This window comes from Sciurus vulgaris (assembly GCF_902686455.1).
Source record: "Sciurus vulgaris genome assembly, chromosome: 1".
In the NCBI taxonomy this organism is placed as follows: Eukaryota; Metazoa; Chordata; class Mammalia; order Rodentia; family Sciuridae; genus Sciurus; species Sciurus vulgaris.
The window spans coordinates 211356845-211372811 of NC_136461.1; the positions used below are offsets into that span (position 1 = coordinate 211356845).

Here is a 15967-nt window from a genome sequence, read left to right on the forward strand (position 1 = left end):
CTGCTTTCATACTGTCCCAGAAATGTTGCTATGTTGTGCCTTTGTTCTCATTTGTTTCTAAGATTTTCTTGATTTCTTTTGTCATTTCCTCTTTGGTCCATTCTTCATTTAAGAGAGTATTGTTCAATCTGCAAGAGTTTATGTGGTTTCTGTTTTTCTTGCTGTCGATTCCTGCTTTCATTCCATTATGATGTGATAGGATACATGGGATTATACCATGTTTTATATTTGGTAAGATTTCTTTATGGGTTAGAATATGCTGTGTTTTGGAAAAAGTTGCATGCAGAGCTGAGAAAAGTTAAATTCACTGTTTCGGGGCAGAATATTCTGTAGATGTTCTTTAGGTCCATTTGATTCATAGCGCTATTTAGGTTGGAGATATCTTTGTCGATGTTTTGTTTTGATGATCTGTCTATTGATAATAAGGGCTGATTGAAATCCTCCAGTATTTTTGTGTTGGGGTCTATGTGGAGTTTAGTCTCATGAAGTACTTTTTCCATGTATGTGGGTGCATTGACATTTTGGGGCATAAATGTTTACTCTGGTTATATCTTCTTGTTGGATTGTTCCCTTTACTAGGATATAATGTCCTTGGTCTCTTCTGATTAATTTATTTTTGTACTGGGATTTGAACCCAGGGGCACTTAACCACTGAGCCACATCCGCAACCGTTTTTCATATTTTGTTTTGAGACAGGGTCTTGCTAAGTTGCTTAGGGCCTCACTAAGGCCCTGAAGCTGACTTTGAACTTGCAATCCTCCTGCCTCAGCCTCCCAAGTCTCTGGGATTACAGTCATGTGCCACCATGCCCTGCTTCTTCTGATTAAGTTTTGCTTGATAGCTACTTTTTCAGATTTGAGAATAGGTATTCCTGCTTGTCTTCTTAGACCAGATGCCTGGGATATTATTTTTGCCATCCTTTTACCTTCTGCCTGTGGATGTCTTTGCCTATAAGATGGGTCTCTTATAAACAGCACATAGTTGGATTTTGTTTTTTGATCCCTTCTGCTCATCTGGATGCGTGTCTTTTAACTGGGGAGTTGAGACCATTGATGTTCAGCGTTAGTACGGATATGTTTGAGTTTTCCTGCCATTCTGGTTTTTGCTATATTTTATCCTGTCTTAATTCTCATTTAGTGGATCATTCTTCTATTGATCTTCCCTTGTTTGTGGGCTTTGGGAATTGTTTTTTCATTCCTCTGTGTGAAATTTATCTTTGAGTATTCTTTGTAGTGCTGGTTTGGTGTTCATGAATTCTTTTAGTTTATTCTTGCTGTGGAAGGTTTTTTCTTTCCCCCCTAGAATTTGAAACTGAGTTTTGCTGGGTAGAGTAACCTTGGATGACAGTTGTTTCCATTTAGGGTTTGGAATATCTCATTCCAGGCCCTCCTTGCTATTAGGGACTGAGCAGAGAAATCCGAAGTGAACCTTATTGCTTTGCCTCTAAATATGACCTGTTGTTTCTCTCTTGTGGCTTTTAATATTCTTTCCTTGTTTTCGGTGTTAGGCGTTTTGGTTATGATATGTCTCAGCAAGCCTCTCATTTGGCTAGTTCTCTTTGGGGTCCTGTAAGTCTCGTATGTAGATGTCTATCTCATTTCTGTACGGGAGAAGTTTTCTGTAACTGTCTCATTGAAAATGTTCTTTATGCCTTTAGTTTGGATCTCCACTTTCTTCCTGTCCCAATGATTCTCTGGTTTGTTCTTTTAGAGTTGTCCTAGAGCTCTCGTACACTCTGTTCCTGCTCTGTAACTTTTCTCCTTACTGCCTTCCGTGTATTCAAGATCATCTCGCCTAAAAATCATCACTGCCCAAAGTTCTGTCTTCAGGGACTGAGGTTCTGTTTTCTACACCATCTAGTCTGTTATTGATACCTTCATGTGAGTTTGTCATTTGATTGATCTTGTCTTTCGTTTCTAGGCATTCTGCTTGGTTTCCTTTCACTATTTCTATTTCTTTATTAAAATGGTCTTTCATCTCCTGCACTCACTCTTAATTCCTTCCTTAGTTCTTCTTTTAGTTCGTTGAACATTTTGTTCATTAATTTTTTATCATGTTTTTCTGGGTTTTTGTCCCTCTCACTCCCAGTGGATTCCTTAGTTGGGGGTTTGTGGGTTGGGGGTGGATTTTTCTTTTTGCCTGTTGTCTCATGTTTCAGAGGTGTTGGTCTTGTGCCTCAACTGAAGTGGCCTCTTCTACTTTCTTTTTTTAGGGCACAATCTCCAGTTGCTAAAGGGCCCTAGGGTGATCTGGATTGAGATCTCTTCATAGTTATGGTGTCCACAGCCACTGGGTTATTTCACTCTTTTTCTCTTATAGCAATGGATGTCCGTAGGGGGACCTGAGGGCCGACCCTTAGCTGTTTCCACTTGGCGCTCACTCATAAGTTTGAGTTTTTGTCTCTTCTGTTCTTTGTATTGAAGTCTAGCTGAAGATTGAGTGTCATTAATTTGTATGTGGAGCATGGTACACTGTCTTTGGGTTGAGTTTAGTTGAGCAGCAGAGTTTCTACCCTGTGAACTTGTAGTGTTCTTGTAGGTTTCTAGTACCTCAGAGAATAGGGGGAAATAAATAATAGCAACAACCAATGCAAACAATATAGAGGATTAAACTAAATACTTGGCTCTTGCTACAACATCTACAATGTTAATTGCCACACACACACACACACACAGAGACACAAACACAAAACGAGAAATGATAGAGTTTTAACTTTATTTTTCTACATTTTCCCACTGATTTTTGTTAAAAGACTGTCTTTTCTCCAAGCTATGCTTTGGGCACCTTCCTCAAAGTTTACCAGATGGATAGGTTTGCACTGCAGTTCTGTAGTACAGTTTCAGATCAAGCATTGTGAGGCCTCCTGCTTCACTTTTCTTACTTAGTGTTGCTCTGTCTATTCTAGGTCCCTTATTCTTCCTCCTGAATTTAAGAACTGTTTTTGCTAATTCTGAAAAGAATGCATTGTGACAGGAATTGCCCTGAATCTCTGTATTGCTTTTGGTAGTAGTGGCATTGTGACAATATTAATTCTGCCCATCCAGGAACGTGGGCTGTCCTTCCATCTTCTAAGTCATTTTCAATTTCTTTCTTCAGTGTTCTCCAATGTTGATTGTAGATCTCTTTTACCTCCTTGGTTGGAGTAATTCCCCCAAGAGGTTTTTGTTGTTTTGTTTTTTTTGAACTTATTGTGAATGGGGTAGTTTTCCTGATTTCTGCCTCATCTGAATCATTCTTGGAGTACAGGAAAGCTATTGATTTGTGGGTGTTGATCTTCTGTCCTGCTACTTTGTGAAATTCATTTGTAAGCTCTAGAGGTCTTCTGGTGGTTTTTGGATCTTCTACACATAGGATCATCAGGAAGCACTCTGCACACATGTTTAGTGCAGGGGAGTCAAGGAGTGTCAGGACATGAGGGACTGCACAGGAAGGCAGGAGGTTCTACCTGAAGGGCCCTGGACAGCCCCAGGAGGAGCAGGAGCTACTGCCAGGCAGGATCAGGACCATGTCCCAGCAGACTGCTGGGTGAGGAGCTGGGTGAGGCTGGTGACAGAGTCTGGACAGCCACCAAGACCCTCCTGAGTGCTGCCCTGGCTTAGCTGCACAGCCTGGTAGGCACTGACGGGGGGGCTTTGGCCATTCCAGTGTGCAAGGGGCTGGCTGGACTGTGCTGGGGCCCAGAAAGCAGTGCCCTTGGGACAGAAGAGCGGTGGACTAGGGTCAGGGCAGAGGGAGGCTGGTGGCGTGACTTGCACCCTCGATGCGCAGATGTGACTAGTTGACGGGTCGGAAAGTGAGGAGGGGAGAGGAGGCGGGTCTCAGAATGAAGCTGTACACCAACTTCACATCCTCTCGGACCAGTGTCTCCAGCCGGAAGGATTTCAGCACCTAGGACAGAAGTGGGCTTCCATCTGCCTGGGCAGCAGGCCTAGGTCCTGGCCAGCCTCCTGAGCAGCTACTCAGCAGAGCCACTCTGCTGCAGGGACAGGAGCCTGAGCACCCAGGTGGGCCTGGCAGTGGGTCCCGGAAGTGGGTCCCGGACCCTCCCTTGGGGCAAGGCCCCGGCCTGGTGGGAACACACCCATGTGATGTGGGGAGGGCCCCAGGGTGATTTCCGCAGCCCAGAAAGCTCACTCCACCCTGCACCTGAGGCCCCTCTGGGCCCCACTCTCCTCCAAGTACCCATCGCTACCCTTCTGCTGGCGCCGCCCAGGTCCACTCACGTGGTGCAGCAGAAGCAGCATCTCCACCTCTGCCAGGCGCCGGCCCAGACACTGGCGCACCCCAAAGCCAAAAGCCAGGTGGCGGAAGCTCTGTTGGCTGTCCAGCCAGCGTTGCGGGTTGTAGCGTTCAGGACTCGGGAACAGCGCGGGGTTTCGGCCCATTGAGTACAGATACAAATGGACCAAGGTCTGCAGACAGGTGCACGGGGAGGTGTCAGCTGCCTGGTGAGGTGAGGTGGGAAGGGGCCATCTGCTGGGTGGCCTCAGGGACTCACTCACCCCAGCTGGGATGTGGTAGTTCTGAAGCACCACGTCTGAGCTCAGGGTTCGCTCCACAATGCTACCTATTGGGTAGAGCCTGGCATGGGACAGCAACAGGCAGGGCCTCAGCTGTGTCCAGTTCCCTCCTCTCCCCCTGCCCACTGCCCACCCAGGACCCCCAGGGGTGCAGGCAGTCCTGATCCCAGGGATGTGCCTTCTTGCCCCTGCTAGGCTCAGCGAACCTCCCTCAGTCTGAACAGCCTGAGCAGGACGCGGCAGGGTGCCCCAGGGTCTGAAGTCTGAAGTCCAAGCCCAGCGGAAGGGGCGTGCCCTCCCTTCAGCAGATGACAGAGAGCTGAGGACTCGGGTTCCACGGCAAAGGCGCTCTTCCCTGTCACTCACCTCCAGTGAGCAGAGGGCCCAGGGCAGCTGGGGAGGTGTCAGCAACTCCTACCTCAAGGTCTCCTTGATGGCAGCCCGCAGCAGGGGCAGTTCTGAGGTGGCCCTCTGGGGGTTTTCGGAGATGCTGGCCTCTGCTGCCAGGGTCTCCTGGCGTAAGGCCTCCTGCACATCGGGGTTCCGTGCCAGCTCAAAGAGCGTCATCAGCAAGGAGAAGCCTATCTGTAGAAACCACAGGGGCAAAGCTCAGGCCATGGCCCTGGCTATGCCCCCAGTCCCTGGGCACCCCTCCGGAATACCCTCCCCCAGAGGGGAAGGGCATGCCCAGAGCAGCACAGGGCCCTGGTACCCGAGAAGTCAACACGCTAATATCCCCTTGAGTCCTTGCCCTGGGTCCTGAGGGAAAACCCCTCAGGTCCCAACCCAGGCCACCTCCTGCAGTCTCCTTGGACTGATTGGTCCTCACACCCTGCAGTGTAGACCTGAGGGACTGACCATCCACATGAGTTACAAGACCTCTGGAGTCCCTGTTATCTGTTCCCTGCCAATGGCTTATCTGCCCTGGCTGTGTTCAGACCCCTGTGCTCAAACCTCATTGTCCTGCCCTGAACAGGCCTCCAGGCCCCAATCAGGTCCTCTTCCTAGATCATTTCTGGTCCTTCAAAATATCTGCTAACCCCAGACTGAGGTCCGAGGCTCCGCCTCTCCAAAATGGCTCCTTCCGGGCAGGCACTTCTACTATGTCCTGAGCCACAGTAATTGTACAAGACATTTGTAGGGAGTCTGAAGAACTTCATGCACAAGTTGGGGTGAATGCAAGACTGACCGTGTCCACACTGCCTGCTGTGAGTTCAATAGTGTTCGCCTTGATGGCATCTAGTGACAAGTCTCCTTGCAAGATCAGGTTCAATGGGACGCTACTCACAGGCTGAGGGCAGCCTCGGGCAAGCTCCTGATGCACCTTCTGGATGCAACTGTTGGCTGTAGGGAGAGGACAAGCCAGGCCTTGGTGTTGGGAAGGTCCGGTCACCATCGATCTGCACACCAACCCCAGCCTCGTCTCCTGCTCCTCTCCCCACAACTCAGCGCTGACCCAGCCCCAGCCACACCTCCAAACTCTGCAAGGACCACGAGGAGCCCGTGGCCCTGCCTGGCCCCAGCCCTCACCATACTCAGAGATGTAGTCCCAGGCCTGGAAGTGTTCCTGCCACACGTGGGGGCTCGTCCAGCGGGACAGGCTCTTGGGCAGGAATATGAGCCGAGCAGTGGAGTCGAACATGGCCTCCAGGGCATGAATGAACTTGAGGCTGCCAGGGTTCTGGTTGGGGCCAAAGAGGCCCAGCCGATCTCCAAAGAGAACGAAGTTGCTGACTGCAGAAAGATGGCGTGCCTGAACCAGGCAGTCCTGGGCCTCAGCTGCGTGAGCAGACCTCCCTCCCCACGCCTGCCGCCTCCTGACCCTTGAGGCCAGGGCACCCCAGCCCATACCTTCGATGGCATAGCGGAAGATGCTGGGCTGGGCGTCTAGGGTCAGGCTCCCCCGGGCATTCTGCAGCACCTGCTTCTTCAGGGCCTCTGAGAAGTCCCTGGCCACCGTGTCAACCATGGGGATGAACTTCTGCACGGACTTCGCTGACAGCATGATTGGGTTCAGCCGTAGCCGGTTGAGTCTCCACTCAGCTCCATTCCTGCAGGGCGGATGGGCAAGGCTCAGGGGCTTCCCAAGGGTTCTGCCATCTTCCTGGTCCCCACGGGACTCGGGGAGTCACAAGGTCACCGTGGGCCAAGGGCCAGGCTGCTGCCTGTCCTGGCCAGGCCTTATGCTCTCAGTGTCCTTCCTCTGCTGGGCGACGGCCCCTGAAGGGTGAAATGGGATGAGAGGCAGGTGGCCTGAAAGAGCTCGGACGGTGGCCGGTCAGTTCCCAGGTTCTGCCAAGCCCCGTGCCAGGCACACCCGGAACCCCTGTGAGCCCGGCCTGGGTGGAGCCACGATCGGGCCACACCTTGCTCTTCCTAGGGCAGTGCCTCCCATGCCCGAGGAGGAGACACGGTGCCCCAGCCCTGACAACATGTGGGCTCACACAGGCCCTCAGACACACGTGTGAGGACACACGCATCCCACCGTGTGCACAGACAGGCTCCGTCCGCGCTGTTGCCCGTAACACAAATGTGCACGTGCACACACATGCTCAGCGCTTCCTTCAGGTGCCCTGGCTGCCCTTCCCCCAGACCTGCCCTTCCTGTCTGGCCTCCCTGTCAGATGCCCTCCAGGAGGGCCGGCCCAGGGGACTCAGGTGCACACTCCCTGCTCTTCTCTAGAAATCTGCTTCCTGACGGGGGCTGGTGACTGTCCACAGCCTGATGTTCTTCGTAGGCCTTACTGCTCTTAATGGCAACCTCTTTGTCGCTGGTCCACCCCAAGCACAATCTTCTCCCCTCTGCCTGTGCTCGTGTGGCCCTGTGCACAGGAAGGAGACAGTCCCGAGGGCAACCCACTCAGGGCCTTGCTGCTGAGCCAAAGATGACTTGGACCTCCCTCATCCCCAGCACTGTCTCCCCCACAGTGAAGCTGGACTTTGATCCAGCATCCAAGGACGGTGGGTGGTGAAACAGCCCTGGTGGATTTAAGATTCTGGCACATGCTTCCGATGGTATTGGGCCTGGGATTTCACATCTCGGGGCTGGTTTTCCGGCCCGTAGGAAGGACAGCCACCCAGAAGTGGGTGGAGACTTGGGTGAAGGCCTAGGGCCCGAGGGTGCTCCCTTCAGGGAGGGGCCGCGTTCCCTGTCTGGCCTGCGCAGACACCCTCTACCTTTCTCTCCCGCTGCCCTGCTCCCCTGCCCAGGACCTCCATCATGCTTCCCACTGACACTGTCCACCCTCCCACACTGAGCCCAGGATGGGTGTCCTCGCGGTCTGCTGTCTTGCTCCCCCTCCACGTCCACCTCCAGGCTGTCAATCCCGCCTCCCTCCTCAACTCATTGGTGCCTCACAGCAAGAACACGCCCAGGGGCTTCTGTCCACGATGCTCTCTGTAGGCCATCCAGGGCTCCACGGGTATCCGCCAGGGTTGCCGGCTCTCCACCTGCAGCAGCTTCTCGGCGTCCTCAGGCAGCATCACAGATATTATCTGCTTTCTTCCCACGTCATACCTTGGGACAGTGCACAAAGCCCTGCTGGATCCCATGTCCCTCCCAGTGCCCTGGAAAACCAATCCAGACCCTATCCTCTCTGACCACACCCTTCTGGATGTGGACTTGCTCCAAGTCCCCTGGCTTTCTACCTGAGCCCTGTCCCCCTCCAGTGTTTCTGCCTTCCGTCCTCGGGACAAGAACCCCCATGCTCCCTCCTTGCCTTGCTGGGGCTGAAGAACACCCAGGTCCCCTGGAGAGCACTGGCATCGTGTGCCCGGTGAGGGCCTGGGCAGCCAGCAGAGCAGGAGGCTCTGGGGATCCTCAGCGAGGGGCCGGCCAGGGCTCTACCTGAAAATGGGCCCCAGCTCCTGGAAGGTCCGATGCATGTCCAGGTGCATGTTCTCATGGCCCTTCTCCTTCCAGATCTGCAGCACCCTCAGCCACTTGTTGCCAGCACACTGGGGTATGGCCTCAAAGGGCAGCACTGCCTTGGGGGCCTGAGCCGCGCTGGTGCCCAGGGCTCTCACCCTACCCAGGCATAGCCAGGACCCTGCCAGCCACACATCTGCCTTTGCCCTGAAAGCCATTCTGGTGCCCCTCCACCCGGTTCAGCCCAGTCCTTTTTATCTCACCCGAGGTTCTCTGTGGCCAAGGATCACGTCATGGAACAAATTGTCCCTGGACCTGCCTGAAATATCTGGGGCACTCACAGGGGGGTGCACATTCAGAGGTGGAAGAAGGAGATGGCTGGTGCCTGGTCCCCGTCTGCAAGGCTTCCTGGGGGGTGGGATCTCACCCTGTTCAGGTTGACGGGGGCCCACAGGGTGCTGTGTTGGGACCACAGGTCCTCCCTCCCCATATTTGAGAAGGACAGATGTTTGGGACGCTTATCTTATCAAGAGCCTTGATTATTCATCTCTCCTGGAAGACACATTGACAGAGAAGGGACACGTTTGTGCCGTTATCACAGTGACCACGGTTATTGACCTTTAAATTGTCTTTTTGATATTGACAAAAGAAACCCTGCATATGTGTGTTAGGCAACGCAGTGCTTGGCTGAGTGCACCCCTTGTGTCCTGGCTCGACTTCGTGTGCCAGTGTTTGGTAAGAGAACAAAACATCTCAGCCATTCTCAAGCACCAACACCGTGTTCCTCACTATGGTGCCCATGCTGTTTGATAGTCTTGACCTGCTTCCTCCTGGCTCAGTGAAGCCTGGTGTCCCTTGACCAGCAGCTCCCCAGCCCTGGACCCCTCCCCTTCACTCCCTCTCTACCTCGGCTCTGCATGGAGCTAGATTGTTGGCATTTGTACAGTCTCCATTGCGTCTTGTGGGTTTGTCCCTATCATTGCAAATGACACAGGTCCCCCTTCTCAGGGGTAAACACCCTTCTGTTATGTCTGTGTCTCCTTTCCTGCACATTGTCCTGTGCCTGACATAGGGCGACACCAGGTCTTGGCCACTGCGAGTCGTGCTGCTGTGAACACGGGAGCTCGACGTGCTGGGAGGTTCGGGCGTGTGAATACCCACGTGTGGTGCTGCCAACTCTTGCGGGAGCTCTCTCTGAATTCTGAGTGGAACCTCCATCATTTCCCCAGGAAGAGTGCGGGCCCCCTCATGTTCCTGTGTCCAGCCTCGTCTGACGAAGGCCACCCCGCAGGCTTCTGGGGCGCTCCTCGTCTTGGGCCCCGCGTGATTCTCATACACCTGCTGGCACTCCTTCGTCTTCCTTTGAGCGATGTCTGCTCAGGGGCTCTGCCGGGGCTTCGTCCTGACTTGTTTCATCGCTCTCAAGTTGCCCGAGTTCTTCCACCTTTTGGGTATTGAGAAGGATGGTTTCCACTTCTAAATAGTGAACTCGACTGTGGAGCTTTGAAAGCAGGTGGCAGCTGGCCTTTTTCCCTGTGGCCTTCCTTGTGCCCACCTTACCTCCTACTGCTGTGCAGATGGACGTCTTAAGTCTTTCCACTCCTATAGTACACACTGCTTTCTGGCTCCCACGTTGACGGAAAGTTTGACGGACATCGAGGAACCCTCAGCCAGCATGGGAGGGTGAGCACGCCATGTCTGCTCAGGGCTTCTTCTTGGCTGTGCAGAAGTTGTGTGGTTTGCTGTATTTGCAGTTGAAATAGAGTTTAGTGCTGTTTTAGTTATCTTTTTTAGTGCTGTGACCAAAGAACCTGACAAAACCAATAAGAGGGGGAAAAGTTTATCCGTGGCTCATGGTTTTAGGGTGTCAGTGCATAGATGGCCAACTCCACTGCTCTGGGCCCGAGTTGGGCAGGACGTCATGGGGGAGGAAAGCAGCTGGGGATGTGGCACCAGGAAGCAGAGGGAGAGACTTCTCCTTCCTCCAAAGACAAGTGCACATCCTGAGGGCACATGTGCCTGGCCTGCCTCCTCCAGTCACCGCCACTCAACTCCCTCGGGAGAGGCGTACACCTGCTGCTTCCCTCTGAGGCTTCCCTCTGAAGCTCCTGCACTGTCTGATGCCGGAGCTTTGGGGGATGCCTCAGCTCTGAACCCTAACCCATGTGGAAGCGTGACTCGTTCCTGGGCTTATGTGGAGACCGAGTCTGCTTCCGGTTGGCCTCCGAGACACTTCCTCTTGGTCCTCAGGCTTCTAGGCACTCTGCACAGAGTTCATGATCCATACCTGGCTCCTGCTGGGTGTAGGTTGCAGGAGAACTCTGACTGGAACTAGGGAGAGTTCATGGGGGCATGTGACCATCACGTACCTGCCGGACAACAGAGCCCGGCTACTTTCACAGACGTGGCAGTTGATGGAGAAAAGTTTGACAGCGCTCACTAGAGGTTACAACATCACACATTCAGCAACAGCGGAGGACAGGGAGCCATAGGAAGGACGGGACAAAGCAACACTGCCACCCCGCAAGGCCTGCAGTAGACGCAGCCCAGGCCACCCGAGGCAGTGGGACACATGCCTCCTGTGCCTGGGAGGCTTTCGAGGACGGCTGTGGGGCAGGAGAGGAGTCCCCACACTCCTGAGGACACTGAGACCAGGTGGCAACTCCTCTCAGCAGCAGGGAAGTCACACTGAGAGGCAACCACGAGGAGGCGGGGACATCCAGAACATGAGGAAGTGGAAAACACACCGAGGACCACAGTGAAAGAAGAAATCGGGAAGCTGGGAACACCTGGGGTGAGAAATACCCCATGGAACCAAAACTCATCAGAAGCAACCAGGACAGAGCTCAGAGGGAAGCACAGCTGCCAGTGCCTGTCCTGCAAAGGAGAGAAGCGCGAATGTGCAGCCTGATGTTGGCCCTTGAGGAAAGAGAACCAGAGGGAGGTAGCGGGAGGACCCGAGCAGGGGAGCACACCACCCAGACACTGGAAAGCAGGAGCAGCGTGGCGCAGTCAGCTCCTTGCAGACAAACAGGCCACAGGACTTTTGACTAACCCTGAGCTAGAGAGTTCGAGGGGGGACGGACAGAGCATGGTGCCAATGGCCAGAACAGAAGTAGAAGCGGACATGTTGCCCTCCTGGCAGGAACAAGCAGAAAGCAGCTGTGCAGGCAGCAGCAATGGCGCACCAAGCACCTGGCGCTGCAGAGGACGTGGAGAAAGTCCTAGGAACATACACAAGCAAAGGAGACACAAGGAGAAACAGGACGCTGACGGGTGCAGAGCAAGTGCGCAGCAGGTCCTGGGGGCACGCCCAAGCTCGGTGGCAACGGCTGGGGAAGTGCCCTCCCACACGCACAGCGGAACATGCCCCTCTCCAAGAGGAGCCCCTGGAACGCGGCCTGAGTTCCCGGGAGCCAGCAGTGCCCCAAGCCAAGCTCAGAGAGGGCAGCAATGCTCCTCGAGTCGGCTGCAATGCTCCTCATCAAGGCTACGGAAAACAAAGCCAGATGCCAAAGCATTAAAATGCCAGTGCCACCCAGACCCGTGTGACCCGCACCCCAATGCCAGTGCAGCTCGAAGCAGGAAACCTGGCGGCAGTGACGGCAGCATTAGTGTGGGCCAAGAGGAAGGAGCCACGGGATCGTCACCACGCTCACCAGCGAGGACAGGACAGCACTTCTTGACAGTCACTGGGGAGGGTGGTGTGCAAGGGAGTGCCCTGGGTGGTGGGGGATGCAGGACACCCCCAGGTCAGGAAGAGGCAGAGGAGGCCTGCATCCCCACTGCTGGCCCATGTTGGACCGGAAGTTCTGGCCAGAGCAGTGGGGAAGGAAGAGAAATAAACGGCTTTCAGAATGCAAAGGAAGAAGTGAAGCCATCTGTGTTCGCAGGCAACGGGACGCTAAACACACAAAAGCCAACGCCCGACACGAAACCCCAGCAGAGCCGATGCATGAACCCATCCCAGCTGTCAGGCAGGACACCCAAAAGTCAGTTGTGTGGGCATGTGCCAGCAACAGGTACCAGCTCCAGAACCCTAGTGCGGGCAGCTGCCCTCCGCACAGCCTCCAGAGGCGGACTCCCAAGCAGCCATCCAGCCAGAGGGGTGAGGGACCTGGACACCGAGAACCGTGAAGCACAGTTGAGAAGTTGTTTTAATACTTACATGACAGGCAATCGTCTTGGTCCCTCGGCGCTGCTAGGACCAAACACCCCGTGTTGGCAAGCGAAGAACAGACACTGTTCCTCATGATCCTGGAGGCCCTGTAGCCTAGGTCAAGTCGCCACTGCTTAGCTGGGCCTCTGCTTCCAGGGCTGCGTTGTTTCTGTAGCCAGCAGGCAGGAGGGACCGCATCCTCACCTGGTGCCAGGAGGATGGTCTGGCGACTCTTCCACGAGACCTCAATCCCTTTCTCGGCCTCCACCCTGAGACTTAGTCCCTTGCCCAGAAGCCCCACCTCCGCAAAGTGACATGAGGGGAAGGAGGGTCAGCATCTGAGTTTCGGGAGGCACCTCTAGTCCAGCCACATCCCCTGCTGGCGGATCCTGAGGCCTCTGGCAGTGACGATGTTCGTGTAGAGCATTCCAGACACCCAGCGCTATGCGATCGCAGCTCCAGGCCCCTCTTCACCAAGGGCCATGCTGATCTTCAAGTCATTTTCATTTCGGTGTGTGTGTGAGGAATTGGGTGGACTGGGATCGACGCCTGGCTCTCATGCTCCCAGCACAGCCTCACTACTGAGCGACCTCCACAGCCCCAGAGGGGCCTGTTTGTGCTGGATTTCAAGCTCACTCCTAGTGCTTCCACTCCCAGTACAGAGGGCCTCACGCCAGGACAAGGTTTCTGTCTTAGTCTGTGTCGGTGTCTACTGAGATGTCTGAATCGTGTCTCAAGTCGCATATGGCGACATGCAACGCATGGGTACTGCATTCACCAGTCCAACCCAACCCTCTGGTGTCAGTGCCCTACCAACCCTCCCAATGTGTAGGATCACTACTGGGCATCCAGGTCAACATTTCTGGCTTTGACATATGAGAGAACGTGACCTTGTCTTTTGTGTCTGGCTCATTTCATTTAAGACAAGGTCCTACACTTTGTCTGTCTTGCTGAAGAACGGCGGCTTCCTGGTGCATTTAGACCATGCTATGTGCATGGTTATTGATGGGCACTGGAGTTTTCTCCACATCTTGGCCAGGTGGGTTGTGCCACTATAGACGTGGGCATGCAGGTCTCTTCTGGTGTGCTGATCTCATTTCCTCAAAGGTGGGTGGCAGGGAATGGCCATGTTTCAAACACCAGGACCCTCCCTGTGCTCAGAAACTCCAGTAGACCCCCCAGGAAGGTTTCCTTCATTTGATGTCTTTCCTTTGGGATCATTTCCATGGATGTGAGCAATCCTGTGTGTGTGTTTGAGTGTGTGCATGCGCACACATACAACTATTTAACATGTAAGATAAAATCTCATGTGTAGAGAGATGAGTTTCATTGCACATCTTGTGAGCAAGTTTCCATATCCCTGAGAGATTCTCATTGGTTTCTATGGAGAGTGGGCTCCAAAGCATGGCCTGTGATGTGTCTGCAAAGACCTGTTTTCATTTTAAGTACCAGCTGCATTGCCACTGGAAGACCTGGGCTGGAATGGACCTGGAATGGACCTTTCAGGAAGGCCACCATGAAAAACCACCTGTCAGCCCCTTGTTGAGGGAGATGGAGAAGGGCATAGTCATCCAGGGCAAGATGGTGAGTGAGGAGGTCAAGGGTAGGGCCAGAACAAAGGTGCACGGAGAGGGCCTTCTGATGAGGTCAACTTCCTGCTTGACCAAAGGGCTTGTGCACACAGGTGGGGGAACTGATCTGATGGACACTTCCGTACTTGTGCTCCGAAGTGAGGGATCCAAAAGAAAAACCAAAACAGACGCAGGGACGAAGGGGGCACCAATCAATAACAATAATGAGGAGCTCGGGGACAGGGAGGAGATAAGGAGAGGAGGAAATCACAGAGACCCTAAAAGAACAGGCCCAAACTCCCCCACTGGGCTCCCAGCTCTGGGGCCCCTTCTCTTCTGAGAAGTCTGTCTCTGTATCTCTGTCTCTTTTCAACAAACCTACTTCTTGCTCACCATCTCTGTGTCCTGTTCTCTTCTTTGCTGACCGGAGACAACAAACCCAGCAGCCACAGGCGGTAGAAAGGTGACATCAGAGCCAACCTTGTCCAGAAAGATGCAGACTGAGCTCACAGCACGTGCCTGGGGTGGTGGCACAATCGGCCCCAGCAGGGCGGAACGCTCCCACACCGGGCCCTGCCTGCCCTGCTTCCCTGCCCCCCGATGGTTCCAAGGCCGCTCCAGCGACTTCTGGGTCTGTGGCTGTGTGCATGTTTTTGACACCCCTTCCCAGCCCACCATGAGGAGCCTTGGAAACAGATTGTTGGTTGCCAGGCGTTAGTGATGGCAGCAGAGGGGTCAATGTCAAAGGGAAGTCTGAGGGTGCCCTGTGCTGATGGACCCCTTTGCCTCCTACCCTGGAGGGTGCCTTTCACGTTCATTCTCAGTGTTCTAAAGCTTTGTCTGCTGGAAACTTGTTGGCCTTGGGAGGCCTCCCCTCTCAAGGCCAGCCGTTCCTAGAGCCAGCGAGCGTCTGGCCTGCAGGCTGGCCTTGAAAGTGTGACCATCCAATCCCAAGGACCCCCCAGCTCTGCGTGCAGTGCCCGGCCTCCTCTGGACCACTGCACTCGGCCCTGGTCACCCCGAGCCAAGAACCAGAGCCCTCCACTTTCCTCTGACCAGCCTGCTTACCCTGCCTGGCCTGGACGCCCCTGCGGAGCCACAGTGACAGCTCGGGCCCACGCCCCTGCGCCCTTCTCTGCTGTGCACTGCGGCTCTCCACTTGGCCCTTTGCATGTCTCCAGCCCCTTCGTTGCAGTAGTGACCTCTTCTTGAGGCGGTGGCCAGTCGTCAGCTTCATTGCCCCTGCACAGCAGGACCCGTGTCTGGAACTGCTGGGCCTCAAGTCAGCCGGCCTCCCTGACCGATCCACAGGTGGGCGCCACCAATGTCACCACCCCGCATTTAGACAAAGGTTGAGGCCTGAACTCAGTGAAACCAGGACGTTCTCACTGCCTTCGTCCTTACGAGTGCCCTCTGTGTGACCTACTGGTGGCACTGGCTGGGCTGCTACACACTGGCATCCTGAGTGAGGAAGGGCATGGCTTTTGGAGTCCGGGTCTGAGCTGTGTGTGGGCCTGGGTCGGGGATGGAGCTCGGGGCAGCACCTTCTCACACTGACGACGTACGTTCACCGATGGCTGCTGTGAAGGGAGCGAGGCGCAGCTTCTCTCCAAGTGCCCTGGACGTGCCTGTCAGGTGACCAGGTGCACTGACCAGGGGCAAGCAGGGAGAGCTGCTGTGTTCCTGAGTTGCAGTCTGCTCCATGCAGTCCAGGGTGTGTCCTGCAGAGGACAGAGTGAGTTACTGGCCACATCCACCAGAGGTAGAGACTAAATGCTGCCACTTCTAGGTGGCCAAAAGTTGACAAGAAGGAAAGGAAAAACAAAATCCTACAGAGAGAGAGGAAGGGG

General features: G+C 54.3%; 1 protein-coding gene across 1 annotated transcript; it reads right to left on the bottom strand.

The window, feature by feature from the left end:
* Positions 1-3531: 3531 nt before the first annotated feature.
* LOC306669923 (cytochrome P450 11B2, mitochondrial-like) lies at positions 3532-8605 on the bottom strand (the record flags this gene model as incomplete). Its single annotated transcript, XM_079154136.1, has 9 exons — positions 3532-3888; positions 4224-4412; positions 4503-4581; positions 4939-5101; positions 5706-5864; positions 6051-6254; positions 6372-6571; positions 7878-8036; positions 8367-8605. 9 exons carry the CDS (start codon positions 8603-8605, stop codon positions 3775-3777), a joined length of 1506 nt encoding a protein of 501 aa, XP_079010262.1. The 3' UTR covers positions 3532-3774.
* Between the last annotated feature and the right edge of the window lie 7362 nt (positions 8606-15967).